The sequence below is a fragment of the Penicillium macrosclerotiorum genome, assembly GCF_028827735.1.
Source record: "Penicillium macrosclerotiorum strain IBT 26536 chromosome Unknown utg000002l_segment0_segment0, whole genome shotgun sequence".
NCBI lineage: Eukaryota > Fungi > Ascomycota > Eurotiomycetes > Eurotiales > Aspergillaceae > Penicillium > Penicillium macrosclerotiorum.
Window position 1 is genome coordinate 4169344 of NW_026643082.1, and position 15663 is coordinate 4185006.

A 15663-nucleotide genomic window follows, 5' to 3' on the forward strand; every position below is an offset into this window, starting at 1 on the left:
AATGCCGATAGTGAAGAGAATGTTGACAAGTGGAAAACACAGGGAGATCAAAGACAAAAGGGATTCTGGGCTGCCCCATGCAGATAAGACACAGCTGCATTTTATAAATGCGTGATCGCATCGCCGAAGGCAGCCCGGATGATGCATCCGCTTCCGCCTCTCCATCCGTCCCCACATTGTTGTTTGGCCTGTCGGCCCAGTGGCTCTCAGTGGCTCTCAGTGGCTAGGTTGCCGACCGTGGGGAGTCTCCGTTCGGCCTGCTTTCATGATGAATATTACGTATTACTCAATTGCAAGTGCCTGTCCAGGTCGAACTCTGACCACCACGCCGGGCTGCCCCTGCAGTGCAGAGGGGGAAACTTGCGGTGGGCCATGGGGGTCAACTATAGGCTACTAAGTGGCTGTTGTCATACACTATGCACCCTGTACGCAAGACCAGGGTCATTAAGTTGCTTTTGTTTGGCTTGGTCCGAGCACACCTATCATCAACTCGTAGTGATTATATCTGTCTATACCATAAATTCGAAAGTCCTAACCCTAATCTTGACCGTTGCATTCCGGCGCCGGTATTGGGAAAGGTGTGACACCAGTAGGCGGAAGACGGAAGACTATCCGGCTCAGATCCGTGTTGTATAGATAGCAAATGACGGCCGATGCAAGCCGCCATGCCATGCAGAATCTATATTACGGTCTGCTATGGACATCAAGCCCCTAATCCACCCATATGAAATTGTCACAGGCTTTGCAAAACATTTGAACGCCAGTGGTGGATGCTGCCAACTTCGCCAGGCCTCAATATCTCGCCTGTTCACCTCCCCATCTCATCACACATATTCTGCACTTTTCTACTGCTATTTTTCTCACGTCACGCATCAGATTAAATTCCATCACCATGATTGAATCTCCCAAGATTAATCTTGATGACTTTGCAGTCTCACCGGATCATGGCTTCCTCCCGAGTGGCCTGCCTCTGCAAAAGCTGTCTCCCGTCTACTACACTCCATGGGAGAATCTAGCGGCACGGTTGCCACAACTGATCCAGAGTGGCAAGCTCAGGCAATTGCTTGAGCAAATGCCCGTTCTTACCACAACCTGGTTGCAAACGGAGCCAGAATGGCGCCGTGCCTATTCCATACTGGGATACTTCACGCATGCCTACGTCTGGGGAGGCGAGAAACCCAAGGATGTAGGTATTCCACTCTCCTCGGTATAGCAATGCCGCTCTTAGATGTATTGGCCTTGTCTTTGTTTCCCTCACTCTTTGTTTGCGGTTCAAGGAAATCAGTGATTTCCATATATTTTCTTGTTCATCCAAGCTTTTTCCAAATACCTCCGTTCACTCTGGATCTGATCACCCTGACACCTTGTTTAGATTCTTCCTCCATCCATTTCAAAGCCCTTCCTCGAGATATCAAAGCACCTAGAGCTGCCTCCATGTGCAACCTACGCTGGCCTCACTTTGTGGAACTACACTGCCGTTCCCGAGGCCAGTATAACAGAGCCAGACAACCTGTCGGTCCTCACTTCGTTTACAGGCACTAAAGATGAAGAGTGGTTCATGGTTGTTTCTGTTGCCATTGAAGCCGCTGGGGCAAAAATTGTCCCGCTGATGCTTGATGCAATTGCAGCTGCCGCGGTTCATGATGATGCTCGTCTGACAGCCCTGCTATGCCGATTTACTGATGGCCTGCAGGAAGTCAACAGCCTTCTGAAAAGAATGTATGAGAAGTGCACTCCTGCTGTCTTTTTCTACGACCTACGTCCCTTCTTGGCTGGAAGCAAAAATATGGCTGCCGCAGGTTTGCCTAATGGTGTCTTCTATGACCTTGGCCAGGGTCAGGGCGAGTGGCATCAGTACAGCGGCGGCAGCAATGCGCAGAGCTCCCTAATCCAGACATTCGACATCTTTCTGGGTGTGAATCATTCCGCAACTGGCGGCATCAAGCCTGCCGGAGCTGGATACATCCAGGCAAGGACGCACTCTACCTCCAGGCTAGAGCTTCCTGATGCTAACTCCAAAAACAGGATATGCGAGACTACATGCCCGCTTCGCATAAGCGCTTCCTCGAAACTCTCTCCTCCCTCTCCAACATCCGCACCTACGTTTCCTCATCGTGTGCCGAGTCTCCTCTCAAGGAAGCCTACAACGCCGCTGTGCTGACCCTCAGTTCCTTCCGAGACACCCATATTCAGATTGTCTCTCGCTACATCATTATGCCTGCTCGCCACCGCACCCCAGCCAACCAGTCCACCAGCAAAGTTAACCTGGCGACGGCCAGTACCCAGGCTAAGGGCCTGGACGACGCTAACCCCAGCGGCCTGTATGGAACGGGTGGGACGAGCTTGATTCCTTTTCTGAAGCAGACCCGGGACACAACTAAATCGGCGACTTGTTAGTCTACAACTGATGTGCTTTGTTCATTCTGGGTTCTGTGTTTTCTACTTAGCGGCGTGTGGGCGTTCTGGCATGATGAGTTCATGGACTCATTTGAGAAGAATAGATTTGTTCGAGGTTCGTTGACTGCTCTTTTATGATATTACATGGAGGATGGAATGGAATCTGACTTGATGCGTATTGTGTATCTTTTCATTGAATTCGCTATGGCTTGTGTTGGTGTCTAGTATTAACCCACGCGTCCACCAGCAAAGAATTGGTTGTGCCAGAGGCATTAGATCCAAGAGTGGCACCTTCGCTCGAGTTCAGAAGATAGGGCCATAGGGAATACTTTGAAGGCATGGCGTAATTCAAGGTCGATAGGGGCTCGGGCCGGCTAAGGAGACTGTTTCGCTGAACATTGTAGTCAGCGCCAATTCCCGTCGGTCATGTCCCATGACTTATGACGGAAAAGACGTCCCCTTGAGAGGTGTGACATTATGATCTCCCCCATTCGTCCTTGCTTAAGCCAAGGCCGTGGTCTGTAGACGCTTTCCCCTCATAGAGGAAGTAACATCGAGAGGGCCGTAAGCAGAAAATCTCTCGAATAGTGGCCACCCATAGTATTCAGCTTCGCAGAAACAGTGTCAAGAGCACAGACATTTGGGAAGTCCTCGGGTTGGGGCGGGAGGTCGGTAATAGGCATTGGTTTTCCCGTATATGGCATAACACTTGGGATGCCGACAACTCCAGTCTGGCATGGAAAGGGGGGCCATTGTCTGGCGAACGAGGAAAGGGCCCTCATCTCTTCTTCGTGATGGCCGGGACCCCTTCGCTTTCACGAAGCTCAGCCAAATATTTCTCCCGGTCAACCAGCCGCTCCTTCTCTTCCTTGATCATCTGATCAACTGTCTGCATTGCCTCGGCCATCCGATCAAGCTCCTTACCCTCTGTCGCACGACTGTACGGATTCTTGGGCGTATCACTCAACGGAATCTCTGCCGTACGCCCAGCATTTTGTTTGGAGTTCTTACCCTTGCCCTTAGACACCGGGCCCGTGGGCGCGCCTCCCGTCAACATTTCGTAAAACGGCTCGACGGGCTCGTTGAATATAACCTCCTCATAGTTCTGGCTGACAACCACCTCTCGGCGCTCCTTCATACCTTCCGCGTCGGGTCCATAGGGGTGTAGCTTCAGACTATGCCATAGGGTCTGCGGCTTTTCGCCCGACTCAGGGAGGAAGTATAGCTTGATCTGGATTTCGAATTCCCCCCAGCCGGTTTCGACGACTTCAAAAGGGGGTTGCTCGATGGTGCGGACGGCTTGAGCGTAGGTTTCGTGAAGCTTGAACTGGACTTTCTTGAGCCAGTAGGAGATATCCTCGTCGTTGACGCCTTTGACGAAAACACGCCATTGGTGGGTGTGATCTGGAGGCGCGTTCGCGGGTTTCTTCTCGGGATCAAAGAGTTGCGCTTCGCTACCGAAGACTAGGGAGTTGGATTATGTTAGATGAAATCGGACGGACCCTGGTTAATGCAGTCAGGACATACTGAATGGCCGGAAGACCGAGACTCCCTGTAACGCGCGATAGTGAGCGATGGCGTCTGACAATCGAATCGGGATAACGTTACCTTAACGCGCTTGTTTCCTGTAGCAGAAGGCATGGTGTGACGCGAGATGAGTGGGTGGGTGGCAGGATTTGGTAGAAATAAAGGATCACGTAGGGCGAGCCAAGACACTTGAGGGCGCGACAAAATGGCGGATGCGCCGCACGTGACGCGGTGACGGCATGCGGCGGCTTCCAAACAGCTTGATTCTTGCAAGATCAAGACACCATATGATCCTTTTGCAAGCGATCGGTTCCCCCTGAGAGTGCGCTAATTAATCTCAGTGCTTTTTGATCAAAATGGCTGCGAAGCGGCTGGTCGTTGCTGGAGGAAGTGGATTCCTAGGTTCGTTTTGCACATTTGCGACTCGGAGGCAGATGGACCGATGCTCTTAATACTAACTTCATGCCCTAGGATCCAGAATATGTAAATCAGCTGCTGCTCGAGGTTGGACTGTCGTATCATTAAGGTAGCTATTCATTTACACCGCTCTTGCCTCTATGTGTGCGTTCAGTTTACTAATTGTATCTTCCAGTCGATCCGGCGAGCCGCGATGGGATGCCGTTACGGATTCCTCAGAGCGTCCAAGCTGGGCAAGCTCAGTAGAGTGGGCTAAGGCTGATCTTCTGAAGCCGGAAAGCTATAAGCCATTCTTATCTGGTGCTTCGGCTGTCGTTCACTCTATGGGCATTCTGTTGGAGGCCGACTACAAGGGCGTTGTCCAGGGTCGAGAGCCGATTATCAGTGGCCTCCAGCGAGCCTTCAGCTCTTCTAAGCTTGGAAGCCAAAATCCCCTATTGAGAAAGGAGGGCGAGGCGCTCGAGCCGAAGGAGAAGGATGGCCAATTGACATATGAATTAATGAACAGGGACTCCGGTATGTATTTGTCTGAGCTTGTTGTATGCATGATTGAAATGCTCCGGAAGGGAGACGCTAATACAGTATAATCTGCAATACAGCTATCGCACTGGCCCAGGAATCATCAAACGAACATGTGCCGGCCTTCGTGTACATCTCAGCCGCAGCTGGCGCGCCTATGCTTCCCGCTAGGTATATCACCACTAAAAGAGAGGCCGAAGCGACCATCACATCCACTCTTCCTGAGCTTCGAACTATTTTCATTCGCCCAGGCTTCATGTTTGATTCTAGCAGGAAATTCACGCTGCCGATTGCCCTCGGCGGCTTTGTTGCCTCTGAATTCAACACATTTCTGGGGAACAAGCTTAGCTTCCTAGGAGCTATGGCCGAGAAGCCGCTGAAAGTCGATGTGGTAGGTGAGGCGGTGGTAGAGGCACTGGAGGATGAGTCGACCAAGGGTGCTGTGGGCACAAAGCAGATTGAGGCACTCGCAACAAAGGCATGGAGGAAGGCGATGCTTTAGGGTGTGCCTGGTTGCCCCCAAATCATTTGCATGACATTCCTGGAAGGGTCTCTCAAGGTCAGGATTCTGGCAGCACAGGACTCCATTAGCGTGTCAATGCCAGCCATAACCCCAAATCTCCACCACATGTATTATATCACTAGTTTCATGTCGCATTAGATCATTGTACCACGTTCGAAGCTGTCCCGAATCTCAGTCGTGTACTATAAAAAGGTCAGTGTCTGCATATGTATTCATAGTAATAAAGAGGCATACCTTGTTGTAAAAGCGGGCCAATTTCTGGTTGAACTGTTTGTTCTTCTCGTTGATGTATGTCACATCGGCCTCCTCGTCACCATGACGTTCCCTTCGCTTCTTGAGGCGAACTTCTTCAGCCTTCCGCAGATCATTAACCAGCTTGTCAACATTGGCACGATCTGGCTTATTGTCCGCAAAGCCCACACTGTCGGCGGTGGAGTAGAAGCTGCCATTTTTGTCAACCGCAATCATTTCTCCCGCTTCTGTCTCGAGAATTTCAAGATCACCGTTGGCAGCCGCCTTTTCGATAGCTGCCATCTTCTCCTTTTCGTATGCTTCGAGATCAGGTGCCAATTCGCGCATTTGACGCTTGTAAACTTTCCGTGCATCTTGAGTATAGTCTTGAAAGGCGACATCATCACGGTGGCGCTGCTTCTTTTCCATGCGTCGATCCCATTTCTCTGATTCATCGATCGTCCAGTCCCAAGCGCGCTTTCGCTCAAAATCTTCCCCCGCTGCTTCAGTGTCAGCTTTGAGAAGATTGTGTGAGGCGAAGGCATGTTTGCGAGAAAGGGAGTTAAGGAGAGCTGGATCGGTAGCAAGGCGCTGTGTCTCCGCCGCAGTTTCTTTCATGTTTCGTTCGCTTGCAGATTTCTATTTCTAGTCAGTACAGTAGCTCTCTAATTTCCGTGGGTGCAGGCCAACAAGCCATATTGTCACATGAGAAAACTACTTACAGCTCGAGCTTGTAGCGCTTTAAATCTAGCTTGCCGATCGAGCGCCTTAGAGGCAGTATCATCTGCTTTCTTTTCGGCGGATGGCTCTGTTGAACTCGAGTTATCTTTTGGGGGGGTAACGACCTGCTCAGGCTGTTCAACGGCCGAATCATCATTCGCGGAAGTCTTGTCCTTTCGTGTCCTGGGCATGATGAAACGTAATGAGTCACAAACCAGTGACCCTGGATTGTTATGAGGTTCGGAGGATGTTGAAGAAAGGTCAAACCGCAGAGTCTGGCGACGAGATGACATCAATCTCACCGCCCTTTCACACCGCCTTTCATCTGCCCCCCCAGACAAGCCCCTTATCTTGTTTATCTACATCTCCACCCGTGGGCCGTGGTCTCTCCGCATTGCCTGAGAGCTCTTGCTTGAGACCGTTAGCCCACGATGGCAGGAGCATCATCGCGGGTTCTATTGCGACCGAAAAGGAACGCTTTCAACTGTTTACAATTGAATCCACGAGCTTACTGGCTCTCTTCTCTCGCTGTGGACACCTCGTTTCCTGACCCATCACCCTCGCAATTGCTCCGATTCGCCCTCACAAAACCAAAGACCCATGATGCCGTGGAAACAAGTGATCCCCAGTTGTGCGATCAGATTATAGCTCTTCTGGACTCAAAGTGGTCATCAGGCAATCCGCCTCCGCCTTTGTGGTATGCGCTCAAAGGCATCCATACTAATAAAAAAACTGAGGCATATCGTCTTAGATCAGTAAAGGATATTTCATCTCTACATACGGTGATTGAAAGACTGGTAGTTGATCGGAAAGGTTTGAGCTTGTTCAGCCGCGAATGTCGAGCAGGGATTTTTCAGCGCTGTGAAGAAAGCAACACCTATGCGGAGATTATATCGACTTTGTGCGACATCACGACGCGAATTCAGCGCCTCGGGCTACCTCTGACACCTACGATCTGTGAGATGGGCATGTACTATGCTGCTTTGAATGTTTCCACACCAGCATTTCAACAGTTTTTGGGCTGCTATCAGTCAATAGATGGCCGTTCCTTCGATTTGGGCAGTCATAGCTGGATAATCGAAGCACTTTCCGAGGCAATCTCATCTGCCCTTTTGCGAGACCCAACTTGGATACCAGATTCCTTCTCGGAGACCTCACAGGTGAAAAAAAGCCACCCTCAAAAGACCAGCCTACGTTGAATGATATTGTACACGAGGTGGAAATAAAAAATCGTCCAGCCTGGACGACGTATCTGCACCTACTATCGACCCTCCGGAGTCGACAAACATTACTCAAATCTTGGGTTGAATTCTTGGACACATTCTCATTTACAAACCAAACACATTGCCATTTGGCTTATAGTGTGATCGTGTCCTTGATCCGGTCAGGGCAATCTGGGAAGGCAGCCAAGTACCTAGAGGAGGTTTCCCAGCGCTGTGGCGATAACTTACCATTCATTTCATCGCTCCCAAGCCTTCGGGTTTTGGTCGATGATCCAATTATCGCAGAGACTTTACCAAGCTTGGTACAGGGCACTGATTATGAGTTGTTACTCGAGACCTGCCTTGGAAATATTGAACAACGCCTTGGTATTCAATGGCAAGATGTCCCATCATCCCCGAACAAGGGCCAGGCGCATATCAGTGTCACCGCCGGCTCCCAGTGGATGGTCTTCGATGAACAACCTTTATTAACCATTGATGGCGACTGTGCGGGATATGATGACCCCAGTCGCCTATACCCCGAAATCCAAGCTCGCGGCTGCTCAAAGTCCCGAAAAGATTTGCACCAAATTGTGGATCTGTTGAACGAGTACGATGGAACTGCACAGCCAGTAACAGTAAAGTTAGATCACTCAAGAATTGGTCTATCTCCGTCCATTTCTCTGCACGAGTTTCAATGGTGCCCCCAGCACTCACCTCTTGAATTCTCAGACTCGCCTCTTTCTCTTCTGGCCGATGACCGTCATGCAGGCCGGACATCCACAGCCCTCGGGTTACTTCGGGCTCGCGCCATGGCCAACGGTGTGCCGCAGGATGAACACCGGTCCTTACATTTAATGCAACTGGGAACCCTCAGCATGCGAGACGGGCCAGGCGAGAAATGGCTACCATCAGGGTATATTGTGGCATGGGACCGACGATTAGGCGAGATGATCGCTCTGTATGTGGGGAAGAGCCACGGCGTTATTGACAATGGGCCCACTCCACCAAATCCTCCATTTGGTGCTGTGCTGGACATCCGGTCCACCATGATGCCCAATGCTCAGCAGTGGGGTGCGGATCAGCGTTCTCGGAGTCTAGCGAACTCATATTATTTGGACATCGATCCAAGTCCGGATTTGGAGCACTTGGATCCTCGATAGGTCGCCCCGAAACTTCTCATCGTGCATCACAGCACATCTGCGAATCGCACGGCCAGAAAATGGAAGCAATGGAAACGACCTAGTGTGGGAAGAGGACGATCTCACATGTAAAGGATCCTCCGGTTGACAAGCAAAAATGGCAGTAACTAGCACATGACAAGGAAATCACGGGGTTCCATTCTCCTCACTTTCTTCCAACTTCCTTTTTTTTTGTTTTAGACCCGCTCTTCATTTCTTTTCCAAGTCAGATTCTTGTCACATATCGCTTTGAACTCCAAGTCCGCAGCGTAACCAGCTCTTCAAAAAAAAATTGGAAGGAAGAAGTCTATGTGGCGTCACGTTGCCAGATCTCCATCCGCCAACGGGGATGTCCCTGATGACAGGCTCCAATCAGCGCCGCTGTTCGGTCGGCAGTAGCCCTGATCAGCACCGACTAGTTCAACAGTATCGCTGGCGTACAGACTCCGACGGTCTATCTGGATCCCAATCCCTGCGCGGCTGGTTGCCCACCCTTGAAAACACAATCCACATGGTCTGTACGCCTCGGTGTCCCCGTCACAAAGCCCCATGATGCTTTGTAATGTCCTTTTTGTTCTACGTCGCCACCTAAAAAGATGAAATGGTGGAACACTGAAGGGAAAGGATCCACAGTAAGAGCGAACACCTCATCTGATAATCCCTCTCATAAAAAAGACGCTGCAAAACGATGGTTGCTTTGTTCTTCCTAATATCGGGCTAAATTCCTAACGCATCATTCCATATTGGATCCCTCTTGCGAGCTGTGGTTGTTCTTGCCACCAAGCGGACCATAGTTCATTGAAGCATCGCAATAGTCCGCATGACCCACGACGAACTTGGATCATAGCCTACGATGAGTCTTGCCAGACCATTAGGTACCTTCAGATGCGTTCCTTTCTTCGTTGTCTCATTATGGTGCAGTAGCTTGCAGCAGTGAATAGTGGATAGCAGTGGATGCCTTCGCCAAGCTCTGAAGGTGGGGGAGGAAGGAGAAGCCGCAGTCCCTTCTGTATGCTGTCATTGCGATACTTGGATTATGACGGCCTGGTCGCAATGCAACTGATTCGTCTCTTTCCACATTCTATATCGGAATTTCCCCTGTCTCGACATCATCGAGCAGCATCTCAGGCATTACGGTGCTAAATGGAATGCCCAGATGCAGGTGCTGGGGATAAGTGGCCGAGTATTAATCTAACGAACCCAGTACTCAGACTAAAATCACCGATGTGGGAGGTGTCAAGGCTGTGTAGGCCTTCAGTTGTAATGGAACTTCTTATCGGATGTGTTTTCTCAACGGTGCATCCATTCTTGCATCTGCAGCCCCAGGATCATCCCCGGTTGATACCTCCCACCCAGTGACAGGTCGCGCGCGTGGGTGGAAGGATCGATCCTTCGATGATCGACCGCAAGGGTCATATAGAGACTCGAGAAAAGACGGACCGCGACCACGGACAGACAAGGATCCGATGCCACGCAGACTCCCAAGATGGCAGGGTGTCTAGTGGGGGTTGTGTCTAATGGTATTGAGGGCCAACCGAGTCCACTCGCCAAAGATCCCAAATTTGCCTGCGTTGCCTCGACGCTTGGACCTCAGCCCCAGCCTATCATGGAAAGCTCCCAGAAGATGGTCCGCTTTTTTGGGCTCACAGCCCCAGGGTGGCTGATGGCTGCCTTTTTGCCGATCGGATCTCTGCATTATTCCTGTTGGTGAAAGCGATGGTACCACGTATTCAGGTATTCGTCTTGCATCTAGTGCCGCCTCCTCCGCAGCAACCGCACAATTCTCCCCCCACGCAACACCCGTCGCCGGGGACCAGTTCTTCACTCGGGGACTACGCGAGCTCGAAATATGCGAAGGATTGAGAAGCGGATTAACATGCACGAACAGCGAATCACCCGCCTCGCCCAGGCCATCTATGGACCACCATTCCCCGCGTAGATGACGAGAGTATCCTTAGCACAGTGCCGAGCTGTGATGCGAGGGATGGATGACCGGAGAGCACTGTTGTGGAACCCTAGTTTTTGGCTTCCTGCAAATTCCATGTTCCATGCGTACTAGACTTACCGAATGTCCACCGATGCTCCGCACAGAAGCCTAGGCTCGCCTCCTCCCCGTCGACAATCAGAGTCTGCTTTATCCACTATCACGGCAGTATCGGGTGCCACTGACGCAGTGACCCAGATCCTCCATCCTCCGTCTTCCTCCCCGTTGTGGGGTCAACAAGTGATCGTCTCCGTTGGCACGGTTTGCCAAGCCCCTTGGTGTCACCGGCGCCCGTCATCGTCCTCGGGGTCTGCTCCGAGAAAACTGGACGAGTCGCGCTTCTCAATGTAGAAGAATAATTTGCGACCCTGCTATCTCTGTCCTTCCCATTTGCCCATTGGGGGCCCATATCCTTGTCGTGCTGTCTACCGTATGAATGGACACTTGCTAAACGACAGTCAGGCTTGCAGGCTTCCTTGATCGGTCAAAATTCTGAAGATCCGATCTCTGGGCCTGGCTCGCGACGGTCCGCGGAGTTAGGTTGGGGTAAAGAGGAGATTCTGGATACATTCCTTGGTTCCCCTCGGCTTTGACCGAGTAAAAGTGGGGGCATATGAGGCATTTCATCCATGGCACGAAGTATACAGTTTCATAATCCAACAATTTTCGTCGGTCAATCAATTAGGGGTTGCAATATATTTACCAACCAATTCACCACCTTGCTAGTTGACTACTGCGCCCATCCATTGGTTCTTCACGATTCTGGCGGTATTGTATTCCAGGCCCTGTAATGTGATCGACAGTAGAATCGCGATTGGATCATTGTTACCACCTCGGTGAAAGTATCATATCAGACTTCGTGGATTGGGAGTACGTCTATCGCCAAATGTGGCATTTAATGGATTTCAAAGTTTCTTCTTGGCCGCAAGAAAGGCTACTGTGCGTCGCTCCACTTGCTGGACCCTCGGATATGGGCTAAGTCACAATTTCATGACATATTTCGTGGTCTATTTCTATATTGAGTTGAGCCGGCAGACGTACTTTCTACGTTTATTTGTGGGTTCTGTTCTCTGGGACTGGACTTGCTCAAATACGAACCCTCTGCTCGCATACCAAGCCATGCAATGTGCCATCGTGCTGGGTATGGGGCGTTGCATGAGGGTTGTCCCCAAGAACCCTAAATCCCCCCTAGATTCCCTATCTCCTCCTTTTCTTCCCAGATCATCGATGCCATTGACGCCATTTCAGCCGGTCCACTCCATTAAGATGCCAAAAATGACCCTTCCGTTACCCACATGCGATGCAGACAACCATTCAGGAACCCCGTAAGTAAACTCCGTATCGGTCGGCTGACTTGTGTTGTTGTTGCTGCTGCGGTACATGAACACCGTCAGAATCCCGACTTCCAGGACAGAAAAGTCTTGGAAGTGGAGCCTTGTCGCAGCCAAAGATAGTCCACGATGGGTGCTCGCCTGCAGCGCTAAGGGATCTCGGATCGATGTGACCAGCCTGTGAAGCCTCGGAGACCTCGGGCGCCAGTTGCTGCCAGGAACGATCTCGAGCCATGTGAGGGTTAAGGCGTCTGATAGACACGTTGGGCAAAAGACTACTCCACTATCTACAGTGAGTTGGATGCCTAGTATAAGTCTTAAATGTATATCCAGAATATCTTTGTACTGCCGAGTCCATGTATGCTTAGGGATAGTCCCCGAATACGTTTGTATTTATACAAGCTGTATACTGGAATGCTGTTTACTATTACAAGACCAGAACGAGACCCCCAAAGCTACGAAATACTACCCAGTATCTCCCTCTGTATTCGGTATGAGCTTAGGTCTGCGATGGGTCACGGTACTGACCACCCAACAACAACATTTATCACGGGGCTCACGGGCTCACGGGCTCACCTCATCGTGACTTTCCCTCCTCTACTCCACTTCTTCACTCCCAATAGCCCGTCCAACCACTTACCAGAGCTCATTTTCTCCCTGCAAAACCCCCTCCTTCTCGTGGCAAACCCGCTCGGCCCGTCCCCCCGGCTCCTCCCTTTTCTCATCACGGTGGGCCTCTCCCCCAATAATATCCTTGTCTCTACCAAAACTGGGTCCAGTCCAAACTGGACCTAAACTCCTAACTGAAATCCGGCAAACCTTGTCAGCCAACCACTTCCTCCACACCCCCCAGTCAAATTTGATGGGGTGATATGCTCAAAAAATTTCAACGCCCATCTACCCTTCACAACTAGCCTCTGTCATCCAGACACCAAGTGATTGGACTGTGCCCGGACAGGGCCGGGGAAAACGAAAATCCGATGTTGGCTATTCTTTCATCATAGAAAGCTGAAACCTTGCCGTTCAAACCTATTCAGCTGTGCAGACCCCAGTCAAGTATACATTCCGTCGAACAAGCACTCCTTACCCAAGATGGCAACTGGGCAGCCATCACTTGGCGAATAGATTTCGAGTCCTCAGCAAAGTCAGCCAGGCTTCATCATCTTCATCTTCCAGTCTGCAGTGCTTCCAATTTTCTTCATTATCACCGTCACCGCCGGTCATTCATACAGCTCCATACCTCCGTCCATACATGTCCTAGCACCATAACCCACTATACATCGCCTATTTTCTCCTCTCTATCCACCAGCTGCCCACATGGTGTCGTTCTCTTGACGGTTGAGTATCCACATGCGGTTGATCAGATGCTGTCCTTGACCGCAAGCAGATCCAGGATATGCATTGGGAAGTGTGCTCTTTTTTCTTTTTGGTCAGCCCATCTGGCTGCATCGTGACCCATATATATAATCCAGCAACCAACAAAAGGAAAGAAAACAACCCCGTCCAAAAACGGACGATTTTACATCTGAGACATCGAGTCTCTCCACCCTCCCCCCCCTCCTCTCTCCTTCCCGCGCGGTTGTGGCTGTCCTGACCGCTTCGTGGGTCGCATTCAATGCCTGCGCCCCAGCTGAAAAATAATAAAAAAAGAAAATAATTCGGTTTAGCAAGGGCCCTGCATCCTAATACGGCATTCACTTTAAAAGCAGCGCCACGGCCCGCCCTCCGGCGCCAGCGCGATCTGTCACTAGATGTCGAGGTCCCCGTCGCAGCAATGTGGGCACCCCACACCCGACAGGCCGTACACCGACTCTGTTACTCGCTCTCACCATTCGGACCAGATACCTTTGACATATCATCACCCATGCATCCATCATGAGCCTCGACATTTTTTTCGACAAGAGCCTCTAGCTTATGACCGCCCTACCATTACTTCACCCCCGGGCCTCCCTCGTCTACCGGCTCTAGGACAGCTGCCAGAGAGAGGCGCAGACCTAAGATACATGCTCTCATCAGACAATGGCTACATGAATCGCCATTCCCTGCCACAAACGCTTCCATTACGAACGCATTATCGCCATGGCCCTGTCGTTGACCCACGTGGCTATCCCTTCCCTTACGAGGAGAAATCTAGTCCCATGGTGAGCCATGATGGTCGTGATTATACCAGTCACCGAATGCGGACATACGAGCTGGAGTCCCAGTAAATTCCCTTTCTTTTCGTTCCTGTCGATTGAGCCACACCCATGTCTGCCTGTTAGTCTACCCGTCCTAGTACGGTGTACTTTCTTAGTTCGAGCAGTTCTCTTCGCAAAGCCATGCACCGGTGAAGAACTGCTTAATGATATGGGAATTTTTCGCTCCTGATCACTGCCTCTCTGACTCTGGAAAATTCATATAGACATAGCAGCAGCTCTACGGCCATACACAGTCCGATCCATTCCGAAAAAAGTCCCCCCGCAGCCTTCGCGAGCAACCCAGCACCCCTAAGCGATCCCGATCCTCCGTCAGAACCGCCACGACAGGCACCACGAACGTCTAGCCATCGTATGCCCCATGGCTTCGACAAGCTGCTCCATGAGCCTGAACCTTCGCCCCCGCCACCACCACGGCACGAATCTACTCAGTCTCGCTTCCATCTTCATGTTCGCCAGCAACCCATCGCCGCACGCGCCTGCGGTGCCGGCGATCGCGACAGGCGACCTGTTGATCCGCCACCAATAGTTCAGATCCTCCTCGACGACTTTGACCCCGGATCTCAAGATGATCGCGAGATCCTCCAAGACCCACGCTTCACCGTCGGCTGTCTTCTCTTCCCAGCCTCTGACTCGGCCCCGGGCTGGATCCAACCCCCTGACGTGGAGCAAGACCGCCCTCCAGAGCGCGAATCCGACGGCCTCGCCCGAGCAGATGACGACTTCTCCACCCCACTCCTTTCCGGCAAGGCTTTCATGTCACCTTTCTTCGTGGACGCCGATCCAGATCCCAACTCTGCCCCGACGCACCCGACCTCCGACGACACCTACCCAGGCAGCAGCAGTAGCCACAGCCTTGCTGCCGCTACTCCCCAGAACCTCCGCAACGCCTCCAAGCTTAATCAGCCCGCCACTTTCTTCATTTTTGCAGACCTTTCTATTCGCTCTGCGGGTTTGTACCGTCTGCAGTTCCGGCTGATGAACTGGGGCTCTGTCGAGGACACGGGTCAGTCGATGCCTATTCTGGCGGAGGCATGGTCGGACCCGTTTCGCGTGTACCCGGCGAAGGATTTTCCCGGGATGCGGGACTCGTCCATTTTAGCAGAGGGGCTGAAGGAGCTGGGGTTTGTGGAACTGAAGACTCGAGGGAAGGGCAAGGGGAAGGGCCGGAGGAGATGATGATGATGATGATGATGATGACAAGATACGACGCGGTATTTCTCCCATACTGAACCCTTCTCCCCCTTCTCATAGTCCCCGATTTTCTCTCTTCTCCTCGCCGCCGCCGCCGCTGCTGCTTCCCCCTCTCATTGACCTCTTCTTGACCTCATTTTCTGGCCGCTTGGCCTCCTTTCTCGGGTATTCATGAGTCTGTTTTTTTTTTCAACCGGGTTTCTTTTCACTGAAACGAGCGTGATATGGTTTGTCTCTAATTG

General features: G+C 51.4%; 7 protein-coding genes across 7 annotated transcripts; 5 read left to right on the top strand and 2 right to left on the bottom strand.

Moving 5' to 3' along the window:
- Nucleotides 1-892: 892 nt before the first annotated feature.
- N7462_002640 (indoleamine 2,3-dioxygenase) lies at nt 893-2397 on the top strand (the record flags this gene model as incomplete). The annotated part of the gene is made up of 3 exons (XM_057074366.1): nt 893-1186; nt 1373-1969; nt 2026-2397. The coding sequence occupies 3 exons, from the start codon at nt 893-895 to the stop codon at nt 2395-2397; spliced, it is 1263 nt and encodes a 420-aa protein (XP_056938007.1).
- A 778-nt stretch (nt 2398-3175) lies between these two features.
- Nucleotides 3176-4038, bottom strand: yaf9 (YEATS domain-containing protein YAF9; the record flags this gene model as incomplete). Its single annotated transcript, XM_057074367.1, has 3 exons — nt 3176-3861; nt 3925-3949; nt 4006-4038. 3 exons carry the CDS (start codon nt 4036-4038, stop codon nt 3176-3178), a joined length of 744 nt encoding a protein of 247 aa, XP_056938008.1.
- Nucleotides 4039-4280: 242 nt separating this feature from the next.
- On the top strand, nt 4281-5362 carry horA (ubiquinone biosynthesis protein COQ11; the record flags this gene model as incomplete). Its single annotated transcript, XM_057074368.1, has 4 exons — nt 4281-4326; nt 4396-4450; nt 4517-4857; nt 4941-5362. 4 exons carry the CDS (start codon nt 4281-4283, stop codon nt 5360-5362), a joined length of 864 nt encoding a protein of 287 aa, XP_056938009.1.
- A 155-nt stretch (nt 5363-5517) lies between these two features.
- Nucleotides 5518-6525, bottom strand: N7462_002643 (pre-mRNA-splicing factor SYF2; the record flags this gene model as incomplete). Its single annotated transcript, XM_057074369.1, has 3 exons — nt 5518-5565; nt 5618-6253; nt 6337-6525. 3 exons carry the CDS (start codon nt 6523-6525, stop codon nt 5518-5520), a joined length of 873 nt encoding a protein of 290 aa, XP_056938010.1.
- A 771-nt stretch (nt 6526-7296) lies between these two features.
- On the top strand, nt 7297-8699 carry N7462_002644 (uncharacterized protein; the record flags this gene model as incomplete). Its single annotated transcript, XM_057074370.1, has 2 exons — nt 7297-7494; nt 7524-8699. 2 exons carry the CDS (start codon nt 7297-7299, stop codon nt 8697-8699), a joined length of 1374 nt encoding a protein of 457 aa, XP_056938011.1.
- A 1504-nt stretch (nt 8700-10203) lies between these two features.
- Nucleotides 10204-10656, top strand: N7462_002645 (uncharacterized protein; the record flags this gene model as incomplete). Its single annotated transcript, XM_057074371.1, has 2 exons — nt 10204-10344; nt 10471-10656. 2 exons carry the CDS (start codon nt 10204-10206, stop codon nt 10654-10656), a joined length of 327 nt encoding a protein of 108 aa, XP_056938012.1.
- A 3925-nt stretch (nt 10657-14581) lies between these two features.
- On the top strand, nt 14582-15406 carry N7462_002646 (velvet factor family protein; the record flags this gene model as incomplete). The annotated part of the gene is made up of 1 exon (XM_057074372.1): nt 14582-15406. The coding sequence occupies one exon, from the start codon at nt 14582-14584 to the stop codon at nt 15404-15406; it is 825 nt and encodes a 274-aa protein (XP_056938013.1).
- Between the last annotated feature and the right edge of the window lie 257 nt (nt 15407-15663).